The sequence below is a fragment of the Procambarus clarkii genome, chromosome 87, assembly GCF_040958095.1.
Source record: "Procambarus clarkii isolate CNS0578487 chromosome 87, FALCON_Pclarkii_2.0, whole genome shotgun sequence".
Taxonomy (NCBI): Eukaryota; Metazoa; Arthropoda; class Malacostraca; order Decapoda; family Cambaridae; genus Procambarus; species Procambarus clarkii.
This window is the reverse complement of record NC_091236.1, coordinates 8,004,577-8,019,159: the sequence shown is the minus strand read 5'-3', so window position 1 is coordinate 8,019,159 and position 14,583 is coordinate 8,004,577. Positions and strand designations below refer to the sequence as shown.

The 14,583-nt window shown below is 47.6% G+C and overlaps 1 protein-coding gene across 3 annotated transcripts in view; it reads right to left on the bottom strand.

Annotated features, from left to right (window-relative positions):
• Positions 1–310: 310 nt before the first annotated feature.
• LOC123747075 (vitellogenin receptor) overlaps positions 311–14,583 on the bottom strand; it is a 222,334-nt gene continuing 208,061 nt past the window's right edge. For 2 of the 3 annotated variants that reach the window (XM_045729073.2, XM_045729075.2), the window contains 3 exons: positions 12,565–12,680; positions 8,277–8,433; positions 957–1,429 (listed from right to left, as the gene is read on the bottom strand). In XM_045729073.2, the coding sequence (XP_045585029.2) occupies positions 1,007–1,429; positions 8,277–8,433; positions 12,565–12,680 (696 nt within the window). In that variant the 3' untranslated portion in view covers positions 957–1,006. Of the gene's footprint in view, positions 1,430–8,276; positions 8,434–12,564; positions 12,681–14,583 lie in introns of all 3 variants that reach the window. The other variant, XM_045729072.2, reaches the window with a different exon arrangement.

Here is a 14,583-nt window from a genome sequence, read left to right as displayed (position 1 = left end):
GTGTATGAGGCCAAAGCTCACACCTGATAGGCTTAAATCAAAATGTAATTACCCCAGGTAGTCCTGTTATGAGAGAAGTTCAGCCAAATATCACCGTCTTATCACCTAATTATATTAAATTCTCAAAAGCTTCACACAAACTAGATTTCTCACAAGATTAACAACTTTGGTATCAGATCAAATTCCCAGAGTTCTTCTATTCTTTGGATACCATTGTACAGCTTCAGTTGACATACATTATATATTATATATATATTTTTATTATATTATATATATATATATATATATATATATATTATTATTATTATTATTCACACGCAGTACTGTATTATACATAAAAAAAAATACACCCACATGAATCGATGCACACCTGCAAACACACTAATAAAAATTAGGACTGCTTACCTCCCTTCAACATGAAATTGCAATACAAACCTGCTCGTTCAACTTGCAAATACTGTATATGAATAAACTGCATATTTCTGATCAATGATGATCAATTTGTGTTAGCAACCATATGACAATTGTGAGAAATAATTATGTTAATTGGTGGTATTTACATTAAAAAAAATAATGAACATCTGGGAAGACTTGGGAATATGCCCAAGGCATCTAATACTTCAACGGCAAATGAATCACATTTACCCTCTGAGATGAAGTTCATTGGTGGTTAGAGCGAGAGAGACATTCACTCAGCCTGTTACCTTTCACCTTGTCCACACATGTCGAAAACTTATAACAAACATAGGAGCTACAATAAGCATACAAATAGGTGCAACACATGGACTAGAAGACACTCCTTGTTCACTGGAAGCCGCAGGTCGCACATTTTCTGGTTCCACGTCTTCAAGCACGGTTTTAACATTATCCATATCCTCAATGTCCTCATCGTGATCATCATAATGCACAGATGTGTCTGGTGGTGGTGGTGCTTGCTCATCCACTTCATCTGAATATTCTTCATTTTCTGGGAAAGTTTCTTCATAATCTATTGAATTCATGCTTCTTAGTTTTCACATCTACATCTAAATGAGTTTTTTTCTTCTTCTTCTGGTTCCACAGGCTCATAAATGATGGGTGACTCTGTTGTAGTAGTAGTGGTAGTAGAAGTAGTAGTAGAAGTAGTAGTAGAAGTAGTAGTAGAAGTAGTAGTACTAGTAGTAGTGGTTGTTGCTGATGTTGTTTCATCATATTCATAAATATAATTGTCATTATCATCATCTGATGAAGTGTCATCATAAGCTACTTTTGTATGAGTGCAGTTGATTTCATCAGATGCATCTGCACAGTCGTTAACATCATCACAAGGTGGCGCTGAAGCAACACAAGTGCCATCTCCACATCGATGTGTTCTATCAGCTGGGCATGGCCGAGATTCACAATCCATTTCATCTTCCCCATTCAGACAAGTCTTTCTCCCATCACATACCTGAAATTAATGATCACAATTTAAAGTCAAAATTACCTGATTTTTGTGTTAATTTTCTTCTTAGTAAACAGTCATCAAGAAATACATTAATGAATTTGACCAAGGACAAATATTTTATCAAGGATCCGGAATGTGCGTACAGTATATGTTTGCATATATATAGTACCAAGGTTGGTAGGGCAGCGGTGGGGTTGCTGGGCATTGCTTTACATTCAGTGCTGAATTTTTTGTAAATTAAGGTAGTATTTTTTTAGCTATGATGTTAACACTAGAAAACCTTAATATTGTGTGTATTTTATACTGATTTCTGTATAAATTGGTATAAATTTATTTTGATCCGTCAATGTCAACTCTTCCTATCACTGTGATGCAGTATTTACTAAGCATTGGATTCTTCACACACCAATAGGGAACACGACCAGGGTTTAGACTGTCGTGAGACAGGTTAGTTTTACCCAACTTTCTGGGGGGAGCCCCTTCGGCTTCCCAGAGCTATCCAGGCTGATAAGGATTTATTAGATTTCTGGCATCAGTCAATGTGCATGGAGTTCTAGGCCTACTGGGGACCACGAGCCAGAACCTGGCCCCCCTCAGAGAGGCACAAGAAGCAATGGCCTATAGAAATCCCCATGTGGTTGGAAGCATTCTGTGTCTGCCATCAACTGGGTCAGGCACCCAGAAAGGAAGGCACCCCAAAACAAACCCCTATTCTGGTGAAAATATTGCTACCGAAAGCCGAACTAGTGGACAGAACTCCCCAAATAAAAACAAGCAAACTAGCATGATGTCACCACATTGCAGCACTGCTGTCTGCGCAACCTCCCTACCCACCCTTCAGTTCTTGGCTGATGGCCAAGGTCGTGTGCCTCTGGCTCCAGACAATTGTTTCAATTCTGTGCTTTGTGGAGTGGTGCTGTCTCTACGGTTGGTGTGCGAGCCAGGAGTAATTTCTTCAGTACTTGGGCTGCATGTGCCTAGGGTTTCCTTTCCTGGGTGCCCTGTAAGTACTGTCCTTGGGGCTTGGGACCACCTTCCACAAGTCGCCTTGAGATCTACCTCTGCTGTGTCTTTTGCTGCTCGGTGTTTGACCACCCTTACTTTACCTTCAGTATACCATGAGTTGGTTTCGGAGCTTAGCGTCCCCGCGGCCCGGTCATCGCCCAGGCCTCCTCGTTGCTGGACTGGTCAACAAGGCTGTTGAACATGGCTGCTCACAACCTGACGTATGAATCACAGCATATTTGATCAGGTATCCTTTGGAGGTGCTTATCGAGTTCTCTCTTGAACACTGTGAGAAGTCGGCCAGTTATGACTCTTATGTATAGTAGAAGTGTGTTGAACAGTCTCGGGTCTCTGATGTTGATAGAGTTCTCTCTCAGGGTACCCATTGCACCTTTGATCTTCAATGGGGGTACCATTGAAGAGCTGACTCCTCTTGGAGTCAGCTGGGATTTCTGTGTTCCCCTGTTTGTCTCTGGGTAGGGGGGTAGTTTTTGTCACTGGTTGGGGGTGCAGGGTACTGTGCTGCTAGTTATCACCTCACAAAGCAGTCAGCTCTGTTCCGTCTAAGTACTTTGTCCTCTTGCAGGGTTTTTCTTTCTTTTTGTTTAGCTGCATGGTGGGGGGTCTGTCACTTGTTGGTAAGTCAGACTCTATTGTTACTGCTTTTTCAGCAGCTCCTGCCTTTTCTTTAGAGGCGGGAAATATGGAGGACCGCTTGGCCACGGGCCCTCAGGGTGAAGTTCCCGGGGTGCGGGGAGGGGTTGACTTGGGGGGCCTTAGGCCCCGTTGGACCCCGCTTGGGTTTTTGTACCCTCGGAGTGGGGCTTCGTGTTACAAAGAGTGGGGTTCCCTTATTCTCCCTCCTTGTACAAATTGGATTTGGCATCTACTCTTCCCAGGGTTCGATTCTGTGATCCCATGGGTTCGTCAGTTCCGTCTTTCCGGAGGCTTTCAACCTCCCGCATTCCACCCCATGTGGTGCAGGAGGCCATTGCGACTTGCCTCCTGCGCGACCCAGATTATGCCTTTGTAATGGATCCGAATTCTTACGTGTATGGATCACTGTGTCCTTACTGGGTTCGTTATGAGGTTCCAGAGTCTTCCTGGATGGCAGACAGCCCACACTTCTCATTGAAGGTTTGGCATGCATTCTGTCGGTTCCGCATGCTTGAGTGGCAGGAAGCTCGTATGGTGTTGCAGGTTTTCCTGGGGGGGCGAATTGAGCATTTCAATGCGTGCTTGTTTTCCCCTGCCCTTCCTCGGGATGTTGGTGTGGTGCAGGTTCCTTCCCTTTAGGCTGCATTGGTCGCAGAGGATTTGTGCGCGCGTGGCCTGTTAGCTTCGGCCTTGCGTTTTTTTTCCCCCTGGTCGAGCTGTCCTCGGATTTCCTCGAGAAGGATGTGGAGGCGCTTGGGGCTACCTCATGGTGTGGTGCGTTGCCCTCGGCGGTGCGTGAGTTGTCTGCATTGTTGCAGCTGTTCGCGCCGATGTTGAGGGATGCGGTTTCGCTGTTTTTTGCTTTCCATCTCGTGTGCCGACAGACGGTACTCGCCTCTTCTTTGGAATCCACTTGGGGCCCTGGCTCTTAGATTGTCTTTGCCCCTGTTGTCCGTAGCTGTTTGCAGAGTCTGCGGTTCTGCAGTATCTGCAGGCAGCTTCATTTAGTTGTCGTCCTATGTCGTACTTGTTGGTTCTCCAGGGGGCTTGTGCGGGGCCTTCCCGGAGGGGTCGTGCCAGGGCTCTTGGTTCCTCCCGTTGTGGTAGGCCAGAGGTGCCAGATTCAGTGCCAGCGCAGTCTTCGGAACCGTCTGTTTCTAGTCAGTGCAGTGATTGATCTGTGCACTGCCTTGGTTCTCGTAAGAGGCGTCGTCCCTTGCACGCTTCGTCCCATTGACAAGGCGATGGGGGGGGGGGGGAGGCTCGCCCTGTTTACTCACGCCTGGTCCCACCATTTGTGGGCCTTTTGGGTCATTTCATGCTGCTTGCGGTGGCATTGGGTGGCCCCTCCTTCGGGAGGATCGGGGTAGGCGGGGCAGGCCTCTTCTCCTGTGCTCTGTCCGGTCAGTCTCAGAGTGGGTTTGCTTGGGCATGGTTCAGACAACCTCGTCCCTCAGGTGGGTTCCCACCTGTTTCCTGTTCCGAAACAGGACTGCATGGACCTCCGGTTCATTCTGGACTTGTCCCGTCTGAAGCCGTGGGTTTATTGCCCCTCCTTTTGGATGATTACTTTGTACCAGATCTGTTTTCTGTTGGAGCCGGGTGCTTGGATGGTGTCCCTGGACCTCAAAAACACGTATTGGCACGTCCCTATTCATCCAAGGTTCAGGGACTGGCTCAGTTTTTTTGTGGGGCATCAGGGTTACCGCTTTCGTTGCCTTCCATTCGGCTTGCATCTGGTGCCTCGTGTTTTCACCTTCCTTACTCAGGTCGTGGTGGCCCATCTGTGACTTTTAGGTGTTTGGGTTTAGGATCGCGACGACTGGCTGGTGTGGGCTCATAGCCGGCCCGCATGTCTGCTTAAGAGGGATTTGGTTCTTTCGGTCATGGCTGGGTTTTCAGTGGGGTGCTCGGACCACTTCCTTGTCTCTTCTTCTGGAGGCTCTGCGCCGGCTGAGTTCCCTCCTTCGCCTGTTTCTGAGGGGCTCCCAAGTCATGCAGAGGTTGCATGAGGGTTTGTGTGGGAGCCTGAACTTTGCCATGATAGTTCACCCGCCGGGTCGGGTTTGGCTTCGTCAACTCTTCTGGTTCCTTTGGGGATGTCCCTTTCGCCACTCTCGTGACTGCTGGGTTCTGCCTCTCAGGGCTTTGCATCGCTGGATTCCTCTTTGGATTTTTCGGGGTACAGTGCCTAGGCGCCTACCAGAGCCCACGCTCGATGTGGTCACAGACGCGCTGTCTCTTGGCTGGGGCTTTGTGACCAGTGCTCACCAGGCCGGCCAGGGGCAGTGGGGTCCGTCCTTCTATCAGGCTCATAGCACGGTGTGGAAGTTTGCGGGTGTGTGGATGTCGCTACGGAGGGCTCGGGTCGCTCGTGGATCGATGCTTCGGCTCCATTCGGACTTTCCCCAGTGGTTCATTGCCTAAACCGAGGAGATTCAATGTGGTCCTTGGCTCTTTGGGGCTAGTCGCTTCGGGTGATTCATCTGCTGAGTTCTCGGAGTTTGGCTTTCCTGGCGATTCACATTAGGGGGGATGTCCAACGTCCTGGTGGACGTCTTCTCCCGTTTCATTCCCCTGTCTACAGAATGGACGGTCGACACAGACTCGTTCAGTTGGCTCTGCCAAACGTTCGGTTCTCTGGAAGTGGACCTCTTCATGTTGGTGTGGTCGAGTTGTCTTCTGGTGTACATGGCGCCTTTCCCCAACTATGAGGCTGTCGGGATAGATGCCTTCAGGCAGGACTGTGCGAGGTAGGGTTACCTGTACCTCTTCCCCCTGGTTCAGCCATTGCTCTAGATCCTGGCTCGTTTGAAGACTTACCAGGGGAGAGTTGTCCTTCCGGCTCCTTGGTGGCCGGCCCAGCCTTGTTTCAGGTGCTGCTTGGTCAATGTCCAAACCTGAAGGTCTTCCCGCGCCTCCGCCTCTTTCAACAGATCAGTTCGGCCCGGTATGTGACTGGTCCGCTCTTCTCCTAGAGTCTTCTCGTCTGGTCTTTCTGACTCGAGTCTATAATCATTTGTATGAGGCGCAGGTGGCTTTGTTAATGGTTTCCTACCTGTATGTTTTGTCTCAGTAGCAATATGAAGTTTTCTGGTGGTCCGTCCATTATTTCCTAACTCTGTGTAGGTGTACTTCGGTCTCTGATAGGGTTGTTTTGTCCTTCTTTTCGTGGTTGTTCCAAGACCGCCATCTTATGCCAAATACTCTCGCCTCGTATCACGCGGCGCTGTCGGAGCCACTGCAGCTTGCATTCGATATTGATGTTACGTCTGCTCCGTTCTGCAAGCTGTCTCATGCGTTGATTCACCTCCGGCCTGCTCATGTGCTGCCTGAGCCGCCCTGGTCCTTAGACCGGGTGCTCTCTTTTCTCTCTTCTCCTCGGTTTGTAGTGGCCCCTTCGGTTCAGGTTTGATTTTCTAAGACTCTTTTCCTGTTGGCATTGGCCTCTGGGGGTCATGTCGGGGAGCTTCATGCTCTCCTCCGGCACAGCGCTTTCTGCTCTTTTGGTCCTGGTGGTGTTTGTTCGTTGCAGCAGTCTTCTTTTCTGGTGAAAAATGAGTCTGTTGCTTTCCAGAGGGATCTTTTGGTTGTTGATGCTTGGTTGGTTAAGTCGGGTGTGCATCGTTATTGTGTCTGGTTGTGGCTCTCCGCTGTTGCCTGTGCGCCATGGCCTCTGTGGCCCCTGGACGTGCTTTGTTTTGTCCGGGTTCCCTTCTTCCCTGTTCCAGGGTTCAGGTCTCTCGGGTCGTCTGTAGGGTCATATGATATTGCCAGTTGCCTTGCTTCTAGTTTAGAGCATGTGGCGTTCACCTCCCAGGTATGTCCCTCTTTTTCCTTATCTTTGGTTAGGTAGCTCCGGGGAAGCCAACTGGGCTTCCCCCAGAAAACTAGCATTGAATGTAATGAAACACCACTTCCTGGGTGTGACCCGGAGGCTTCCCGGCAACCCTCCCTCCCTCTAGTTGGTATTTTTTTTTGTGTGTGTATTTTGACATCCAGTCTTAAGAACTGAAGTGTGGGTAGCTGACATGAAGGTTTGGGGCTCCCCCTGGGGGGGTTGCGCTGACAGCGACACGGCAATATGGTGACATGATGCTAGTTTGCTTGTTTTTATTTTAGGAGTTCTGTCCATTAGTTCGGCTGTCGGTAGCAATATTTTCACCAGAATAGGGGTTTGTTTTGGAGTGCCTACCTTTCTGGGTGCCTGAATCGGTCGATGGCAGACATAAAATGCTTCCAACCACACAGGGGTTTCTATACGCCACTTGCTCCTCGTCCCTCTCTGAGGGGGGCAGGTTCTGCCTCGTGGTCCCTGGTAAGCCTAGAACTCCATGCACATTGACTGATGCCAGAAATCTAATATATCCATATCAGCCTGGATAGCTGATATGGGGGAGTCTCCCCCATATCGCCGGGGAGTGTCTAGGTCTTACCCAGAAAATGGCATTTCATTACATTCAACGCTGGTTTTTTTAATCTGTTTTTAAATGAGTTACATTGCTCAAGTTCCGAAAATGCAAAACAAAAATATAAAATTGCAGGAATAAGTTAGCCCATTATCCTAAAATTGTGGTGCTTACTGCAACTATTTGGTCTAATGTATCACTATCTACTGTTGGATCCCAAGAAAGTTCATGTTCTCTATTACTGAAATGGCCAAAATGGCATTCTATTAAATTGGAAATGTAACTAAAGAACACAAGCTAACCTGTGCAAGCAATCCTGGGCCTAACACATGCTATCTTAAGATATACATGTGCTATAATAGGTCTAGGAATGTTGAAGTTTAGTTTTTAGCTTTTTTTTCAGACTATAAAGACAATATTACAAAATGTATACTTTTTGGGGGTCCTTTTTTGGGGTCCTTTGGGGTCTGAAAACAGTACATACTGGTAAAATCAACCGAATAGTTGCCAACACTACCATTTTAGGAGGATGAGTTGGAATAAATATACGATCACATACTTTACTACACTATTCACCATACTATCATATTACTCATTAATTATTTGTTTACAAATACAAAAATGATCACTTGGGTGTAGACAATGCTGTGGTCACAAGCTGAACAGCAGTGCTGTGAGGTCATGCTGCATGTGCCAGCCTTCGTTGCTCACTCAGTACTGAGGATCTCACACCCGATTTGTCATATATAATTAAATCCTATAGAAATGTAGTTGCTCACCTTACTCTCCGGTACACATGCTCCACTCTCACACAAAAATTCACCCTCTCCACAGGTAGGTTCCTCGGGTTCTTCTGGCCTTTGAGTAGTTGTTGTGACACAGTTAAGTTCGTCACTTCCATCTCCACAATCGTCAGATTTGTCACACACCAACCATCTGGCAAATATGAAAATAGGAATTAATATTATGAAATAATATATATACTGGGGAAAAAGTATCACTACATCTAGTCCACATTATAGATTTTAAATGCCTTCTTGTGTCAAATCTTAAATCAATTTAAATAATCCCAGTTAAGATACAGGTATCTGAATACAATTCTTTGAACTACTCAAAAATCCAAAGTCTTATATCAATTTTTTTTAAATTTACACTGGAAAAATGAGTATCATATTAAGTTAAATTTCCTCGCGAGGAAATTTAACTTAATTTAAACGAGCGAGGGCTCAGGTAGGCACAAAGGCACTGAACTCCAAAAAACCCGAAGAGAAAGCCGGCGATGCAGCAACCAATGCAAAGTCCCCGGATGCCGAACCCAGCAGTCACATGAGAGGTGGAAGGGATGTCCCTGAAGGAAACAGAACAGCCGATGAAGCCACACCCGACCTGCAGGTAGACCATCATGGCAACGTTCAGGCTCCCATGCAAACCCTCGAGGAACCGCTGTGTGACCTGGGAGCCACTCAGGAACAGAAGAAGGCGGGAACACAGATGAAGCAGAGTCACCGGAGGAAGAGACAAGGAAGAGGTCTGAGCGTCCCACACAAGACCCAACCAAGACCGAACCTGAGAGAGAACCAGATGGTATTTCTGCCAGTTCACCAAGAACCCAAACCCAGCGAGCTGGGAAAGAACCAAATCCCTAGCGAGCAGACACTCGGACTGGCTGGGAGCCCAAACCAGCTAGTCGTCAAGGTAGGCCAGAACCCAAACACCTAACAGACGCAGGCGGACCACCACGACCCGGGTAAGGCGTGTGAAAACGCGAGGCACCAGATTCAATCCGAATGGATGACAACAAAAGCTGTAACCCTGACGCCCCACAACAAAACCAAGCCACTCCCTGTAACTCGGATGAATCGGGACGTGCCAATAGGCATCCTTGAGGTTCAGGAACACCATCCAAGCGTCCGGCCATAACAGAAGAGGGACTTGGGACAGTAGTCATCCAAAAGGAAAGGCAATAACCCACGGATTCAGACGGGACAAGTCCAGAATGAACTGGAGGTCCGCATAGTCCCATTTCGGGCCCGGAAACAGGGGGGTGGGAACCCACCTGAGGGACGAGGTCGTTTCGACCATGCCCAAGCAAACCTATTCTGAGATGACCCCAACAGAGCGCAGGAAAAAGAGGCCTGCCCTGCCAGCACCAAACCTCCCGAAGGAGAAGCTACCCAACGCCACCACAGGCCACACAAAATTACCTAAAAGACCCACAAAGGGTGGGACCAGGTACGAGCAAACAGAGCGAGCCTCCACCCCATCAATGGGGAAAGGCTGATGCACCTTACAAGCACCTAAACGGCGCACAGGGCGATCTTTGCACCGAACAGAAACAGACAGCACCAAAGGCTGCTCCAGCGCCAAATCTGGCACCACTGGTCTACCACAACAGGAAGAACCCTGAACCCTAATACGACCTCGCCGGGAAGGCCCCCCCCCCCGAGCCCCCCGGAGGACTAACAAATCTGACATAGGTCGGCAATTAGCCGAAACTGCCTGCAGATACTGCACAACCACAAACTCCAAAACAGCAACGGACAAAAAGGCGATGACAGTCTAAGAGCCAGGTCCCAAGAGGTTTCCAAGGAAGAAGCGAGCATCGTTTGCTGACACGTGAGTCAAGAAGCAAAAAACCACAAAACTGCATCCTGTAGGAGTGGCACGAACAGCTTCAACAACACAGACAACCCACAAACGTCGCAAGACTCCGGGTCAAAAGAATCACCAACCCTACAGGCAGCAGTGCTGAGGCACAACCGCTGATTGTTCCCCTGAGACAAGGGGGACAGAGCAACCATCAACCTCGCACGAAGCGAGAGGGGACTCGAGGGTCGCATCCATTGGACCGGACATCGGAAACCCCACGGAGCCCCCGCGGGGTTTCCCAGGGCCCTTAGCCTTGGTAACACGCTAAGGGAAGCCCAGGCAGGGTACAGCTAACCGGCGCCCCAAAACTACCAAGCAGTCTGCTAACTGCTGCACCCACGAGTCGTGTACACTTGAGGGGGCCTAGCAGAGGACCACCAATAACAACAGGGAATGACCAACCAAAAGGCAGACCCTGCACCAGACAACAAAAAGAAAAAGAAAACCCCGCAAGAGGACAACATGCCCAGGCATAACAGAGCCAGCCACTATGAGAGGTAAAGACTAGCTGCGTTTTACCCTGTGCCCCTTCCAGTGAAGAAAACTACTTCCTACCCAGAGGCAAACAAGGGCAAACAAAACCCCCAGCTGATTCCAAGGGCAGGAAAGTACCAAGCAGTAAAAGACACAGTGGAAGTAGATCCCAAGGTGACTTGTGGAAGGTGGCCCCAAGCCCCAAGGGCAGTACTTACAGGGCATCGAGGGAAGTAAACCCTAGGTGCATGCAGCCCAAGTACTGAAGAATATTACTCCTGGCTCGCACTCCACCAGTAGAAACAGTCCGCCACAAGGCACAGAAAACCGAAAGAAACTCCGGAGTCAGAGGCACACAACCTGCCGGGACCACATCAGCCAAGAACTGAAAAATTGCCGGCATGAGGGTTTGGGGCTTCCCCTACCCCTCATGGGAGGGGGAAGAGAGGGTTGCATAGACAGCAACGCAGCAACGTGATGACATCATGCTAGTTGGTAGTTTTCATTTTGGGACTTATGTCCACTCATTCAGCTTTCGATAGCAATATTTTCACCAGAATAGGGGTTTGTTTTGGGGTGCCTACCTTTCTGGGTGCCAGACCCGGTCGAAGGCAGACATAGAATGCTCCCAAACACACGGGGGGTTTCTATAGGCCATTGCTCCTCATGCCTCTCTGAGGAGGCTCATGGTTCCCGGTAGGCAAGAACTCCATGCACATTGACTGATGGCAGAAAGCTAATACAGTATATGCATATCAGCCTGGATAGCTCCGGGGAGCCAACGAGGCTCCCCGCAGAAAAATATTTTTAATTATTGGTTACATAATTCAAGGGATGTATCATTAGACAGAATGCCACTCAACTTATCATTGGGTCAAGTGGCTCATCAAATATACCTATACTCTTGAGGTATATTAATTACCCTGATAGAGACCCAAGCAAATTATGGATCAGAAATGGAATTGCCATAGCAAAAGAGTTAACACTTTCATGCTCTGCGTGAGCGAGTCTCTCACTATCTAAGGTGAGTCCGGGCATTATCGCGCGCTCCACAGGAGCGCACGGTAATTCTGAAAAGTGTATACTCTTTTCGACTTTGTCATCTCAATTCTCGTCCTAGGTTTTAAAATTTGGTATCAATGTGTTCGCAATAGAATTCTCTACAGGCCTAAATGCATATAAACCCCAAAAGCCCAGCAAGAAAGTGAGAGCGTGTTACCCGGGAGCGCGCAAGAGCAATAAAATGTGTACACTGTCTTCACTTTGGACATCTCAAGTCTCGTCCTAGGTGTTTCATTTTGGTATCATTGTGTTTGCAATAGAATTCCCTACAGGAGTATATACAAATATAAAGTATATGCAAAAGTCAGCATACCACCCACAGCAAACAGAGAAAGTTATGGAGCGTTAACCAGTGAGCGCTAATAAAGAGCAATAAAATGGGTATACTCTTTTCAACTTTGTTACCTCAATTCTGGTCCTAGGTCTTTCATTTTGGTATCAATGTATTCGCAATGAAATTCCCTACTGGAGTATATGCATATAATGTCCAAAACCACGGCGCACTCCTCCTGAAGCCGCCGTCAATTTGCCACCACCGACGACGCAATGCTGCGTTGTGACCGGACATTCGTCTACTAAATGGACAACTCAATGCTGAGTTGTTACCGGCACAAAGTGTTAAGTGTAAGAAGTGGGAATGGAATAATAAGGAAAAATGGAAGATACTGTAATTAGTTATTCATGAAGCTGATAGCAACAATCTAGCTACTGAGAAAATCTGTAGGAGCAGTGATGAGGGTTCGAACCTATGCAGTGGATCTTTTCATGCTCACGCTTCTCATTTTATCTCACTGATGCAGTCATGTTGATGTGATTACTCTCTAGCTTCTGTCGTACATTTAACATTAAATTCAGTGTACATTACTTTGAGTAGTAACTTACCCATCAATACATATGCCATTAGAACACTTGAAGCTTCGACTAGTAGGGCAGGGAATCTCAGTGCAGTTATTTTCATCAGACCCATCATCACAGCCATCAAATGCTCCATTGCAAACCTAATAATAAAATCCTTAAGAATTAAAAATGTAGAGGAGTATAATTAAAGAAAGTGGGTTTATTTGTCTGTTGGAGGATAACAAAAGCAGGCATCCCAGACCACTCCCCAGTTATACAATCGAGTCTTAATTTTGAAACTCTCAATTAACAAAACTTAAAAAAAATATATATTAGGAATGTTTTTCTTAATATTTCATGGAAAGACCTTGGTTCTTTCCATGAAGTGAAAAAATCTGAAGAAATGGTCAGAAGAGTGGCAAATGCTTTTAAATATTGAAAAATACAAGATCCTGCATGTAGGGCACAACAATGCACATCATGACTATCATATCAGCAACACTACCATGCATCAGAATGATGAAGAAAAGAATCTAGGCTAGGAGTTGTGATCCACTGGTCCTGGGAGGTTGCACAAAAAGTGGGAGCTGTGATAAAAAAACACTAAGTCAACTCTCATATCTGAAAAGGATGAAGGGAATTATCAGGGGAAAGCACCAAGCCATTATGACTATATAACACTTGGAAGGTGAAAAGGATGAGTGACAAAGGACTAACAACACTGCAAATCAGACATGAGAGGGCTGATCTCATCGAGACCTTTAAAATCTTGAACAAGTTGCATGAAATTAATACATACAACTTATTTAAAAGTTCAAATGTAATACAAAGGGCAGCAGCTTCAAGCTCAACACACCACAATGTAGGACAGAAAACAGGAGATGTATTTTCACCCATAGGGTTATAAGCCCTTGGACTTGCCTATTCGCTGAAACCGTAAATCCCAAGTCGTTGCTGAACTCCAGTTCAAAATCCAGACAGAAAAACAGTCCTTAGGAACAATGGGGAACACCTTTGACTAGCTGCCAACTTCCTGTCCCTGTCAACGCTCCTAGAGAGACAGTTGCTCTTGGGTGAATTCAGGCAAATATAAGATGCATGCCTATCAATGACTATTCTGATGTTCAAATTCTTTGTCAAATCTTCCTTTAACCCTTAGACCGCACAGTACATATATAGATGATTTGAGTAACAAAACCGGTACCGCGCAATACATTAATAGCAGTTTTAGTGTTTAGCGCTTTAATTTAAAAGCCCCACGTGGGATAGGGGCAGCTATAGTGCAGCCATGACCGATAGTTGACATTCGCCACCTAGAAACATAACCAGGTCGTTTGCTCCCCGGGAGACCCGGGGCCTCCCCATTTTGGTTGGTGTGACGGGGCTTGGGCGTGTTGGACCCTTTGGTTTTGTTACTTCCGCGCCCCCTGATCTTTCTCTGTTATGGTCTCCCCTTCCTCCCTGCATCCGGATCCTTACTGTTTGTGGGTTCGGGGGTCGGGTCGGGTCGGGGCGGGGCTTCACTGGTCTTGAGACTTGGGCGGTCTCGGAATTCCCCCTTCCAGGGTAGCGACAGGGGCATTTGAGCCTGTTCCTCCAGCCGTGTTGTATGAGTCTGCCAGTGGGCTCCCTTCCTTAGTAATTGTCTGGTTACTCAGGCTTTTTTTGTGAGGCTGGGGCTTTGGGGGGGAACGGCTTGGCCCCGGGGCCTGCCTTGTGGGTTCCCGGGGCTGACATTTGGACTCCTCCTGGGTTTTTCTACCCATTGGGCGGGGCTTGCGGTTACGAGGAGTGGGTTCCCCCCCCCCCATCTCCGTGCATGTTTTTGGGAGTCGGCCCCTCCCCGAGATCGGTTCCTCGTCCCTTGGATCCCTCGGGTCCATCCTGTCAGTGGGCACGTTTCTCCACCCTTCATCTTGGGATGAGCCTTCACAGTCATGTTTCCCTCTTTTCGGGGATCTGCATGACTTTTGGTCTCGGGTGCGACTTTGCCTTCCGTGCCTTCGTGCTTCACGTTTGCTTCTTTATGTTCTAGGGGGATCGGGAAGGTTTTGTTTCTTCCCG